The 14,322-nt window shown below is 34.3% G+C and overlaps 1 protein-coding gene across 4 annotated transcripts in view; it reads left to right on the top strand.

The window, feature by feature from the left end:
- CHD1 (chromodomain helicase DNA binding protein 1) overlaps positions 1 to 14,322 on the top strand; it is a 125,094-nt gene that overhangs the window by 29,483 nt on the left and 81,289 nt on the right. For all 4 annotated transcript variants that reach the window (XM_036768302.1, XM_036768291.1, XM_036768294.1 and 1 more), the window contains exons 3-5: positions 8,214 to 8,415; positions 9,266 to 9,376; positions 11,652 to 11,719. In XM_036768302.1, the coding sequence (XP_036624197.1) occupies positions 8,214 to 8,415; positions 9,266 to 9,376; positions 11,652 to 11,719 (381 nt within the window). The remainder of the gene's footprint in view (positions 1 to 8,213; positions 8,416 to 9,265; positions 9,377 to 11,651; positions 11,720 to 14,322) is intronic.

Raw genomic sequence — 14,322 nt, 5'->3', positions numbered from 1 at the left:
CCTTCCAAAGCCTTACTAGGCTCTCCTGGTCTAGAAAACTTATAACATCCTGTCAAAGCAGAACATAGGCTTATCTAAAATTATCTAAAATTATCTAAAATTGATTATCTAAAATTGAATTACTAGTTGTTAATTTGATTATTTCCGTTATTTCCTTTGTCTACCACATTTATTTTTCTGCCATCATTCTGCCTGAATATTTGTGGAGTACACAGTGTATAGCAGAGAATTTTTGGAATTGTTTTTGAATGATCAAAATCAGGGTTTTATAAAGTAGCTGATATGGTTCAGGCACTGTGGTAATCACTGGGGATACAGAGACAAAAATGAATCCTTCCCCTCAAGGAGATTACATTTTCCTGGGAGAAACAGCGTATTTGCATTTACACATATTTCTGTATAAGTTTATTTATATGTGTACACGTATAAATATACATAAAATAAATTTAAAATGATTTGGGGGAGGCAGTAGAATCTGGGGGGATCAGGAAAGGCCATACGTAGGATGTAACCCTTGAAAGAAGCTATAGTCTAAGAAGCAGAGCAAATGAGGGAATGTATTCTAGACATAGGAAATGTTTACAAACACAAAAATGGGAGATCTTGTGTGTGAGAACAGCAAGAGGGTCATTTTGGCTAGACAGTAGAATGCATAAAGGAGAATAATTTGTAATAAGGCTAGACATATAGATAGGATGGAATGAGGTTTGGGAGGGTTTTAAATATCCAGCAGAATTGTTTGTGTTTGATCCTGTAGATCAGTGATATCGAACTCAACTAGAAAAAGGATCCGTATGGGACCTGTATAGATTTAGAAAAGCCCAAATTTCCATCTTTGTTGTGTTTATATTTATTTTCTTCAACATTTCCTAATTATATTTTAATCTGGTTCCAGCTGCACTCTGGAGTTTTGAGTGGGTCAAGAGTTTACCACCTCTGCTGTAGATCAGCACTTCTTAAACAGATTGTGACTCCCAGTTTAAGCAGCACTGAAGGGGTCCTGACTGGAAAAAAATTTTAAAAGCCATGCTCTAGATAATAGGAAGCAGAATTGATTGGATATGGGATTTATATGGTAATATCTGAGCCTATCACTTTTACATCTGTGTGGATGATGCATTAGAGAGGCAAAATTTATTTTTATAGAATAATACCCACATTTTGTGATAATTACAGATATTGCTAATAAAGACTTGAAAGCTATGTTGCATCTTAGCAACTGCTCTGCCTATCACTTTTCGAAGGAAGAAACTTTTTGGTAGCTAAGTGATAATGTGGCTAGAAGAGTTCAAATTGGTCCCCTGACACTTACTACTTGTGTGGCCCTGGGCAAGTCACTTCTATCTACCTGTTTCCTCAAATATAACATGGGAATATTAAAAGCGTCTACCTTCTAGAGTTGTTGTGAGAATCAAATGAGATATTTGTAAAAGCACTTAGCAAAATTCCTGGGACATAGTAGGCACTTAATAAATGCTTATTTCCTTCCTTCCTTCCTTCCTTCCTTCCTTCCTTCCTTCCTTCCTTCCAATTCAACCAAATAAAAGATGCTCCAAATCATTCAAAATTAGAGGAATGCAAATTAACACAACTGAGAGGTTCCATTTCACACCTGTTAGGTTGTCAGAGTTGACAAAAATGAAGATGATAGATGTTGTCAGGGTTGTCAGCACATAGGCCAGTGTTCCATTCCATTGATGTTGGAGCTGGAAATTGGTTCAGCCATCCTGGAGAGGAGCTCAGAACCAGACTCCAAAAAGTCACAGAACCATGCATGCTCTGTGATCCATTGAAACTAAGCCTATATATTCCATAGATTTAATTTTTTTTAAAAAAAGGGGGAAAGTATCCATGTTTTAAAAATAGTTATAGCAATGAACTAGAAACTAAAGGGGTGATATAATGGAAGGTTAGTGCAATGATAAAAGGAATGGTTTCAAAAAAACCTGGGAAGACTTATATAAAATGATATAGGGTTAAGTGAATAGAGCCAGGAGAACAGTTTAATAATAGCAACAACACTATCAAGAAAAACAACCTTGAAGGACTTAAGAACTCTGATCAATACGATGACTAATCAGAGGACTAATGGTAAATCCTGCTACTCACCTTCCCTTTCCCATCCTTCCTCTGGCTTCCCTCACTACACACCTTTCTTTTCCCAAATTCAGACGGAGTGGAAGTATTAAAGCTTTTTTTATGCACAAAAGAAAATATAAAGAAGGTCAGAGAGAATCACAAATAAGCAGGGCAACCTTGAAAGTTATATTTTGAAATGATTACATATTTTAAAAGAAAAGCAAACTGTCCACAATGAAGATCTAGTTTTATAAATAATCCTAAATTCAGAATGAAAAACAAGTTTTTAAAAAATAGATCATATTACATAAGGGTCAATGATTCTATATACATATTTGAAAACTTTTAAATGTAAATAAGATTGGGATGGACCATGAAGTAACACAGTCTTTGAAGTAGGCTTTTGACATTACAGTTCTCATTTTCCCTAATTACTCACAGATTATGAATTAGTGGGACTCAAGTTAATGAGATTTTACTATGCATTTTCCTTCCATAAGTATTTTTAAAGCTTTTATTTTCTTTGTTACTGTGATGTTCAGGTGCCATATACAGCTGAGAAATAATTGTTCTCCTTTCTGTTCACATTCAGTATTTTCTAGAGGCTTATCATAGCTAACATTTTAAAAATTCCATTCATCTCTTTAACTTCTTTCTTGTTTATTTTATGGTTAGCTCCCTAGTTCTGAGAGAGTTAAAATGAGGTTTCCTGTTATAGTTTAGTTTTATTGTCTTATTTCTTCTTGTAAATCATTTAACTTTTCCTTTAAGAATTTGGATGCTATGCCATTTGGTACATACATGTTAATTATTGATAATAATTGTCTGTAGTATCTTTTAGCAAAATAAAGTTTCCCTGTTTATCTCTTTTAATTAAGACTATTTTGGGGTGCTTTATCTGAGATCATGTTTGCTACCCCTGCATTTTTTTACTTCAGCTAAAGCATAATAGATTCTGCTCCAGCCTCTTATTTTAATTCTGTGTATCTTCTGTTTCAAGTGGGTTTCTTGTAAACAACATATTGTTAGAATCTGATTTCTGATACATTCAGCTCTCCTCTTTTGTTTTATGGGTAAGTTCATCCTAATCCCATTCACAGTTATGATTGCTAACTGTATGTTATTACTTCCATCCTATTCTCATACGTAATCTTGTTTTTTCCTTTTTACCCTGTTCCCTCCTCAAGAGTCGCTTCTGCTTCTGACCACTGCCTCCTTATTTTACCTTCTCTCTTTTTCTTCCTGCCCTTCCCACTCAACCCTTTCTCTTAACCATTTTCCTTCCTACTTCTCTACTTGTTAAGATGAATATCTTTACCTAATTGAAGTATGTATGTGAATTCTTCTCCTTGAACCAGTTCACATGAGAATGAGGTTCAATGTTGTCTGCTACCCCATATACCAAATTATCCTCTCCGTTGTTTAAACTTTTGCTGCATGTCCAATTTGTACGAGATGATTCTCCCTTTTCTTCCTTTCCTCTGCCCTCTGTGCATCTGTCTTTCTCATCATTCCATTCTTCTTTTCAGATCATAACAGAATCGCATCCATGCTCTTTGCTCTTTGTCTAATTAGACAGCCTCTAAGAGCCTAGTGATGAAGTTCTGAAGGGTTACATGTGTTATCTTCCCATATAGAAATGTAAACAGTTTAACCTTGCTTGGTCCCTTGTGCTTTCTTCTTGTTGTTTATCTTTTTATACTTAAATCTTATGATTAAAAGTAAAATTTTCTGTTCTGCTGTTATCTTTTTTTATTAGGAATGCTTGGAAGTCCTGTATTTCATTAAGTGTCTATTTTTTTTTCCTCTGTAGGATTTTACTCGGTTTTACTAGGTTAGAAATATTACTCTTCATTGTAATCCAAGCTCCTTTCCCTCCTGGAATAACATTCCAAGCCTTCTGTTTCTTTATAGTGATGGCTGCTAAATCTTGTGATCCTGATTGTGCCTCTACAATATTTGAGTGCAGCAAACTCTTCCTGCCACCTCCCAAAGAACCACAAACAAATAAAAACTTCCAAACAGATTTAGAAAACACACCAGACCAAATCTTGATGGGGAAATCCAAGAAAAGGTTACAGTCACTTTTCCAGCCCAAGTTGACATAGGGAAATAGGTCTGTAAACACCAGAGAATGGAAATGTGCGAGACCCTGCTGTGTGAAGCTCAAGAAAGAGGCTATAAATGAGGGCAAGAGTCCTATAACCATACAGAACTCCTCAGTACACAAGACAGCAGCAATAGGACAAGCCCAAATCTTCCATCCTCTAGTACACAGAGCTGAGCATCAGGTATAAAGTCAGGAAGTAGGCTAGAAGAATGAACAAACAAAAAGTTACACCATCAAAAGCTGTAATGGTGAGATGGATGTTCAAATCCCATACCCAGAAGAAAACAATTCCAAAATATCTACAAGAAAAGCCTCAAAGTAAAATGCAGTGTGGGCACATATTCAGCAAAAATTCCTGGAAGAGATTAAGCAAGAGTTTGAAAAAAAAGTTTAAAATGGTTTTGTAAATGAAATGAGAGCAGTGGAGGGGAAAAAATGGAAAAGGAATGAGAGTTATGGAAGAAAGAATTGGAAAGAATTAATAGCTTGACACAAAAGTTATAACATTTTGCTGTAGTAGTAAACTCCCTGAAAATTAAAGTGGACCAAGTTGTAGCCAGTGACTCTATTGGACAAGAAGAAATATTAAAAACCAAGTCAAAAGACTGAAAAAAAATTGAAGAAAATTTAGAGTATCTTACAACAAAAGCAACTGGAAAACAGATTGGGAGTCTTTGAACTGATGATACCCCATAACATAACACCCCTACCTATCCTCCACCCCTAAAAAAGAGCCTTCACATAATATTTCAAGAGAATTTAAAAGGAAACTGCCTAGATTTCTTAGAACCAATAGCAAAGTGGAAATTGAAAGGATTCATTAGTCATCTCATAAAAGAATCCCTATTGTGAAAACTTCCAGGAGCATTATAGCCAAAACACTATAAGAAATCAGAAAGAAAGAATTTAAGTGATGAGGAGCCACAGTCAGAATTATAAACAATTGAACAGCCACTACTATAAAAGTCGTCAGTCATTAAACTTTTATTAAGTGATTATTGTGTTCCAGCCACTGTACTAAGCAGGGGTGTACTGTTAATGGGAATGGGAAGATCTTTCCCATCCATAAATAGGTCCATGTGACCTACTTCCAGCCTAGGTCACATGAAGCCTGTGATGGGAGGAGCTTGCCAAAAGAATGGAGCAGGAAGTGGGAATGAGGTAGAGCTGAGAGAGAGGGAGGCAGGCCTAGGTGGAGCAGCTAGCTTGAGTGAGAGAGGGAGTGATTTTCCAAAGGCAGTTTGTGGGGAGGACCTGAAGGAGGGAAGGCTTGGGGATGGAGGTGCTCTCGGCATTGGTAATGTATATCAACTTCTTTATTACTATGATGGATTTGGCTTTCTGGTGTTTGAACAAATGTCTTGGTTTCATTTTTGAGCAAGAGAGTGTGTTATATTTTGTGATTCAAACCTGGAGATACACCAGCATATTCATAGCATCCGCTGTGGGTATCACATTGGCCATATAAGCGGGGATCCAAATATGGAATAAGAAAAATGGTCCCTGCCCTCTAGTAGCTTAAACTCTAATTAGGGGGAAATAGTGACAAAAGGAAGTTGGAAAGGTGGGGGGAGGGAAAGGATGGGGGAAAGGGAAGGTGTTGATGAATAGGGTCTTGGTGAAGAAGTCTGGAGTAGTACAGCTAGGTGAGAAATGTTGTCTGGCCTGGGGGATCCTTCTTAAGTGGAGGTTTTAGGAGGAATTTAGGAGTTTTTCTCATTCCAGGCTTCATTCAGAGGAGTCCTGTGCAAACATGATGAGGTATGAGTACCAAGGCTGACTTGATCTTACAGGATGTTTGGGCATGATAAAGTCCAATGTAGTACAGTAAGGTGGGAAAAGAAAAGTGGATGTCCTGGAATACTGTATTCCTGAAGGCAAAGGATAGGCGTACAATAAAGAATAACTTATGTAAGAAAACTAAGTATGATGCTAAAGGGGGTGGAAATGGACCATTCATGAAATAGAAGTTTTTCCAAGCATTCCTAATGAAAGGAAAAAAGCTGCATAGAAACTTTGAAATTCAAACATAGGACTTATTAGAAACATAGAAGAGGAAACAGGAATGAACAGTAAGAAAAGATTAAGCAAGGATTAACTGCTTATATTCAGATATGGGGAGATAATACTTGTGTCCTCATTGAATCCTGGCATCATCAGGGGTCATCAAAGGAGTCTAATTAAATAGAATCCTGTGATTCTTTTATACTTTGGTCATCTTAAAAGAAGAATGGAAAGTGAAGAAAAAAAAAGCACTAAGTAGATAAAGAAATGGAATGTTAAGTGAAATTATCTTATCTCACATGGAGGGGTGGAGCAGCTGACACTTGTATCTCAATTTCATCTGAACTGGTCAAAGATAGAATATGCACGTTGGGTACAAAAATACATTTCATTCTACAAGGAAATAAGAGGGAAAGAAGAGAAGGGGAATTCCAGGAAGGGTATATATATTAAAGAAAGGCTTAATTACAAGCCAAACAAAATCGAAGGATGTACAAAAATGTTTTAACTCTTTTTGAAATGGCAAAGAATGGAATCTGAGAAGGTGCTCATAAATTGGGAAATTTATGAATAAGTTATGGTATATAAATTTTATAATAATTACTTTGCTTTAAGAAATGATAAACGATGTAGAATTGTTTGCCTTCTAAATGAGGTGGGGTGGCGAGTGAGGAAGGAAGAGAATTTGGAACACAGAGTTTTAAAAATGAATGTTAAGTATTATTTTTACATGTGACTGGGGAAAAATAAAATAATAATAATTAAGAAATCATGAAGGAGATGGTTTCAGAGAAATCTAGGAAGACTTCTATGAACTGATGCAGAATGAAGTAAACAGAACAAGAGAACAAGTTATGCCATGAAAACAATATGGTAAAGAAAAACTAGGGCAGCGAAGTGGCATAGTAGAGGGAGTGCTGGGCCTGTAGTTGAAAAGACTCACCTTCCTTAATTCAAATCTGGCCTCAGACACTTATTAGCTGTGTGACCCTTGGGAAGTCACTTATCCTTGTTTGCCTGGGTTCCTCACCTGTAGAATGAGTTGGAGAAGGAAATGACAAACCACTCCAGTCTTTGCCCAGAAAACTGCAAATGAGGCCATGAAGAGTCGACACAACTGAAACAACTGAAAAACAACAATAACAACAAAGACATTACTTTTAAAAAATTAGGAACTCTTGTCAATAGAATGACCAACCACAATTCCAGAGGACTACTAAGGAAGTACCTTTCATGATAGAGAGGTGAACAACTCATAGTATAAAATGAGAAATACATAATTTTTTGAACATGGGAAATGCAGAAATTTGTTACAGGAATCTTGGTTTTTATTTTGTCCTCAATTTTTCAGGGGTGGGGGAATGGTACAATGGGAAGAGAAGGCAAATTTTTGCTGATTGAAAAAATGTACTTAATTTTTTTTAAATCACAAATTTAGTTTACGATTTTAAATTACAGTTTTAATTACAAAATCAGTTGCACTCTTAGTTATGTCCTATCGTGGAGTGGATGTGTCCTGGGTTCTGTAGACTATTATAATAGAATACAACTCTGGCAGGTTATATTAAGCAAGAAAGGCTTCTAGTATGGACCTGGTAATAAAATGTGTTTTATCATCTAATGAGCAGCCTTCCTGAGTTAAAAGAAGATCCTTATCAGTTTGGCGTCAAGGTGACAAATTTTTTTGCCTTATCAATTTTGAAACCCTGCCTACCAATTTGCAATACTGTTGGAAGATGACATGATGGATTCTTGAAATGTTAACATATTCATATTATGAAGATGTTTGAGATTTTTTTCCCAAGTTGTCATTGAGGGTCATTAGTAGATGAGAATGTTGCTATCCTGAGCAAATCATTTAATTACTCTGCTTTAGTTCCCCAAAGAACAATCCTTTGTGAAATGAGATGTGGTGTTTTAGGAAATGTTTGTTCAACAAACTGTCATTTCAAGAAAGATTGCATTATGTTCCTGGTGAGTGGTTTAAAATTAATAGAAACTATTTAATTTAAAATTACAGCCAGTCAGATGATGATTCTGGATCAGCTTCTGGATCTGGTTCTGGATCAAGCTCTGGAAGCAGTAGTGATGGGAGCAGCAGTCAGTCGGGCAGCAGTGATTCTGACTCTGGGTCTGACTCAGGCAGTCATTCTGATTCTGAGTCAGATACTTCTAGAGAAAAGAAAGTACAATCAAAACCACCAAAAGTTGATAGCTCTGAGGTAAAAATCAAAACATTGTAATGTATGTGTCTTGCATTATTACAATTTTTTCTTAGTTATTCTTTAGGATTCTTTTGCTTTTAAAAATACATAAAATTTTAAAAAGTGCTAAACTTTCATTTAACCTTTACCTTTCCCCAGATATTTTGTTTTATGTATTTGGGAATTATTTTTGGCAGAAAAAAAATGGCAGGTGCCTAAAATAAAGCACCTTAGTCCATGCATTGCAAATATGGGGTCACAGGTCTTGCATATTTCAGAAACAAAACGTAACTGCCCCTTTTCTTCTGAACCTCTGTTCATTAATTTATTCTTAAGGAATAAGGGTTAGAAAATATTTTATAAGGTCATCTAATACATCTGCCTCAATATTATTCTCTTTCTATATTTAGATTCTTTAATCTCCAGGAAAATCTATGCAAACTCAGTTCCTCTAGAAATACTTGGTATAATGCTTTTTGATCAAAACAAGCTGCCATGTTAAAATGTTCAGATGATTCATGTTAAACAGTATTATATCACTTTATTCAACACATCTGTTATTTCAGTTTATTTCTTGACAATACATCATTCCTGTTTGTAATAGTTTCTTTTTTTGAAAGTTAACATACTGTTAGTATTTTTGCAAATATTACTAAAAGTTTAAGCATGTTTCTACAATTGTAGTGCAATTTGATAAACTGTCCTGTACCTATTATGTTCATGTTTTGAAGTAGACTAAGTATTTACAGTGGTGAATTCTATGAATGAAAATTCTTGTACTCATTCCCCTGCTTTATATTTAAATTTAACTCATTATCAATTATGCAACCCTTTTATACTTTGCTATTTAATATTTTTCTCTTTTTAGTTTTGGAAATCAAATCCTAGTATTCTGGCTGTCCAAAGATCTGCAATGCTTAGAAAGCAGCAGCAGCAGCAGCAGCAACAACAAACTTCCTCCAATAGTGGATCAGAAGAGGTGAACTTTTATAAGACAATATTTTATAATTTGACATTCTGTTTTATAGATTAAACTCTTAGGAAAGTGTATATATTTTGAAAGACTAATTAGGGGAAATGACTGCCCTTTAAAAAAAGTATTGGTCATATGTTTGCTCTAGGATAATTTGTATACTCTTGTATTTAAATTTCAAGGACCATGATTCATAGAATATACTCAGGACAGCATTGATTGGCTATCAAAGTGATGGTGTTGCTTTCTGGACCTTGACTACATTTGAAGAACAGAATAAACATTTTTGGAAATCTGATTCCTTCACTAAATACTTAACCCAGTTTTTGAGGCATCTTGGTGCTATTAAATAAATACCATATTTGGAGTAAGGGGGCTCTGATTTGACTACCTGTGTGACTGACCTTTGGCAAAATCATTTAACCTCAGTGGACCTCATTTTTCTCATTATTGAAGTGAAGCTGGAATAGATGGATCTCTAAAGTCCCTTCAGCTGTAAATCAGTGATCCTATGATTTAAGTATAATATTTTAAATTTAAGCAATAAAAGAAATAGAAACTAGCAATGCAGTACAAAGTTTTAGGATTTAGTATATGTGTTGCTTCCTTATATAAAGCTTATTTGGTTGTTAGCACACAAGAAATGCTAAGAAATTTAACTGCAGTATATTCTCATTTACAACTCACTTCATTTGTAAGATTGAATTAACCATAGCTTAACATGTTTAAGTTATCAATTGTCTTCCTTCATTTGGGAATTCATAAGGAAATGGAATTCCAGGTTTCCACTGCAGTTATTTCAGAAAATTCAGATGAGCTTTGAAGCTACAAACTTCTACTCTAAAGTAGGTTAGCAAATAAAAACAAGACATTTTTTGCAAACCAATTTAACTTTCATCTTTAAAACTAGTCATACACCTGTACATTTCTTGAAAATTAGATCCTTTTGATAACTAAGTAGTTTGTATTTCATTAAAAAATTTTGAATTTCTCATTTGATTGATTTGATACAAGCCCAAGTTCTCATCTTGGTTTTATTAAACAAACTTATAATGTGAATTCATTTTGTTTTTTAAAATCAGCATGATTGGAATCCAAAGAATGCATAAGAATGCTTATTTTCTGTTTATCACTTCTGGAATTCATTGTTCAGTTTTTAGAAGAATTACTTTAAACCACTCTGCTTTCCTTAAAATGCCTACAAATTTTTATTTGCATATATTCACATACACATATATACATGTTACATAATTATTTTGGTTTTTATTAGGCTTAGTTTTATGGAATAGCTCACTTGATAGATATATGCTAATTCTTTTATAACAACGGGGTCTAAGTATTAAATTAAAATTGTTAGGTAAGTAGATATTTTATGTCAGGAAAATTATAGGACATCAAAAAGTGAGCTGTTTACTCTTTTCACTAGAAAAGCAGGTCCATCATTTTATATTTTAATGTGATTCTTTGAACTAAATTAAATTTTGAACTAAATTAAAATATGACAGTAGAACTGAGCTAACACTTTTTAGAAATTCTTTTTATCACTGGAGTAGAGAGAGAAATCATCATTTAAATGATCCAAATTACTGAAGGCCATATTTTTAGGTCTATTTTAAGTATTTTCCCTACCCTGTACAGCTGACATTTTAAAATTTAGATTAGCTCAGAAGAAAGATAAAGGACTGACCAAGGTGTAGTAGCCAATTGTTAAACCACTTAACTTGCTTGTATAAAGATTTTTGATAGTATGTAATTAGTGAACTCTGATGGGGGAAGAAAAAGTAGTGTTAGGTGTTTGGCGTGTTCATACATGGGATCCCTAACCATGAGTATGTTTCTTCTACTAGCAAGGGGCCAAGAGGAAGACCACCAATAGTTTCAACAAAGTTATACTTTTGTATGGAAAAATAAAATTATATGCCTTGTTTTCCACTTATTTGAGCTGATAGTTTAAAATTTTTAAATTAGTTAATAAAAAAGGAGATCATTCCACTGCTGTTTAATAGGGGGAATAAAGTAGTAAAGAGGAAAAAGGGGGAAAAAAACTTTTCCTTGAAATACAATTTAGAGATTCAAACATTATTTAAAATTATAATTTCATGAGCGTTTTACACATATTACCACTTAGAACTAAGTATGTGACAACATATTAAACTTTAATTCTGGAATCTGTCACCACTTCTAAAATTTCTGCCATTAGACATTTAGAATTAGAATTACCATTAGAACTTAACCCCATGATACTAATTGTATGTTGTAATATTTATTTTTCTCTTTATAGGATTCCTCTAGCAGTGAAGATTCTGAAGATGAGTCATCCAGTGAGGTCAAGAGGAAAAAACATAAAGAGTAGGATGTCTTTTTAATCAACATAACTATATTTAACTTTACACCTAACAAATTCCACAAGGGGTGTGCGTGTGCGTGTGCGTGTGTGTGTGTGTGTAAGTCAGAAATAGCCTTTGATTCATATTGGCATTTATTTAGTTTAAGCAATTATTACTTCTGATATTTTTTTCTCCCATGGCTAACTGAAGGTTTCTGTAGCTCTCTCCATTTCATACCACCACCACCATCACCACCCACCTCAAACTAATAAAAGTTATGCATTCATTTTTTTGTTATACTATCCCAGGAATCTTAACAACTAGAGGGAAAGGAGTGTTATTTAGATGACATGAAGGTTTATTCCTTTCTGTTCATCTGTTTAGATAACTAACTTCCTGATCTCTGGAACCCCTTCAGAACTTCCTTACAGCCTTATGTGAGTCTCTACCTACAGTTTAAGAAATATTGCTCAACAACAGTGACAGTAATCATAATGGAAATTTATTTATATTGAATAACAAAATTGGAAGAAACCTTCAGGGCCATCTAGTATAACTCTTACCTGAGCAAGAACCAGGAAGTTTTCATCAAATCTTTGCTTGAGGACTTTCAGTGAAGAGGATCCTACTACCTATGAAGGTGGCCCATTTTATCTTTGGCTAGCTCTAAATGTTAGAAAGTTTTTCCTTGTATCCAGCCTAAATTTGCCTCTTTAGAACTTCTACCTTTTGTTCCTGATTTTAACCTCTAGGGCAAAGTAGAACAAGTCTAATCTTAAGAAATCTAACAAATGTCGTTCTACATGAAAGCCCTTCAGATACTGTTATGTACACCAGCATCCTTTTTTACTATACCACACTGCCTCATAAAGGTGATAAGGGCATGTCAGGTCATTAAGGTCGTTATTGTTTAGCTTATCTCTGGAGGAGATGGAGCTGTATTGTAGCTTCAGCCTGTTGGCAGAAAGGACCTTGGTGGTCATTTGAATAGTCTTTGAAATACAATGGTGGACTTATTTTAAGTTGTCCCACTTACACAGCATTATGTTTTCTTAGGCTTCTAACTATGAGTTAAAAGCAAAAAGCTCTAGAATAGTTCTTGCAACTTAGATTATTATTTAAGCATTTATTTTTGGTAGTTTCCACTTATTACCATATTCACTTCTTTCTGTAGCCCTTTTTTTTCTCTTTTTTTTACATTTCTTTTTTCTTACAAAACATACTTTTGGCCTATCAGTGGAAAATAGTAATATCAAAGAGTTATTTTTGTTACTTCATTACACCCATGACTAGAGAACTTACTGACTTTTGCCCCTAGCTAGGACAGGTAGGTGGCTCAGTAGGTAGAGTGCTGGGCATGGAATCAGGACCTGGGTTCAAATGTACCTTCAGACACTTATAAAGCTGTGTGATCCTAGGCAAGTCAGTTAATCTCTATTTACTTTAGTTTTTTCAACTATAAAATGGGGATAAGAACAACACTTACCTCTCAGAGTTGTTGTGAGTCTCAAACAAGAAAATATTTGTAAAGTGCTTAGTACAGTGCCTAAAACATTGTAGGTACTAAATGCTTATTCTTTTCCCTTTTCCTTTTCCCTTCCCTTCGAAAATATTGACAGTTTATTTTCACGTGAGAAACTATGCCCAACTTGTTGAGAAAATGATTAGCATTTAAGGCTGTTGTAGCACACAGCACAGTGTATTCACAAATGTATACGAAAAGGCATATAAATTTGATATTTTAGTTTGCTGATCCATAATAGTAGGACTACAAGAGAATTTAGGGTTCAGTTATTTTTTAGAAAAAAAATGTTGTGATGTGCTGCATTCCTAAGTGAGTTTCTTAATGGCTTACTTGAGAAAATAATATGAAGAGTAACTTAAGGGAAAATGTTAGGGGACAAGAAGGTGAATAATTATTGACAAATGGTACCTTTTTTTCTATGGTAATACAAGTTGAAAGTAGTGTACGTATTAAGTGATATCAGAGTTAGCCTAAAGATCATTTCCAAGATACCTTAATATGTCATTCACTCATTAGGGGAGATAACTAGTAAATGGAAAGTTAAAAAGAGACTATATTGTGATCAGGGCATTTCCTAGAATTGAATAGAACCACTAGTATCTTGGTAGACATGTTTCACTAACTTTTTAAATGCCTGTATACCTCTATATTTAGTAGAAATTTGTTTTACTCTATAAAGCAGCATTAGCACATATTAACTTTAAATCTAACTTATTAAAATGCCAATCAGGGAAACCCAAAATATTCAAATTCCAAATTAAATTGGAAAAATAAAAGCCACACATTGTAATCAGCTATAGTACATATATTTTGTTCATAGTTAAAAAAAAAAAAAAGAAAATCAAAATGTGTCTTTAGGTTAGTAAAATAAAAAATGAATGATTGATATAAATGCATAACTTGCCTTCAATATAAAATTATTTGGGAAATTCAGGAGAAAATATTAGCTACAGGAGCTTAAGTTCTATGCTCCTTGAGAAACAGGCTTTATATCATATCTGGTTTTATATCTCCAGTACCTTGTATAAAGTTGTAGTTAAACAGATGTTGGCAGAATTAAATTGTATGTTAGAATTTTTGGATGAAAGATATTTCTAATA

The sequence above is a fragment of the Trichosurus vulpecula genome, chromosome 1 (genome assembly GCF_011100635.1).
Source record: "Trichosurus vulpecula isolate mTriVul1 chromosome 1, mTriVul1.pri, whole genome shotgun sequence".
Classification (NCBI taxonomy): domain Eukaryota; kingdom Metazoa; phylum Chordata; class Mammalia; order Diprotodontia; family Phalangeridae; genus Trichosurus; species Trichosurus vulpecula.
This window is presented reverse-complemented; position numbering and strand designations above follow the sequence as displayed.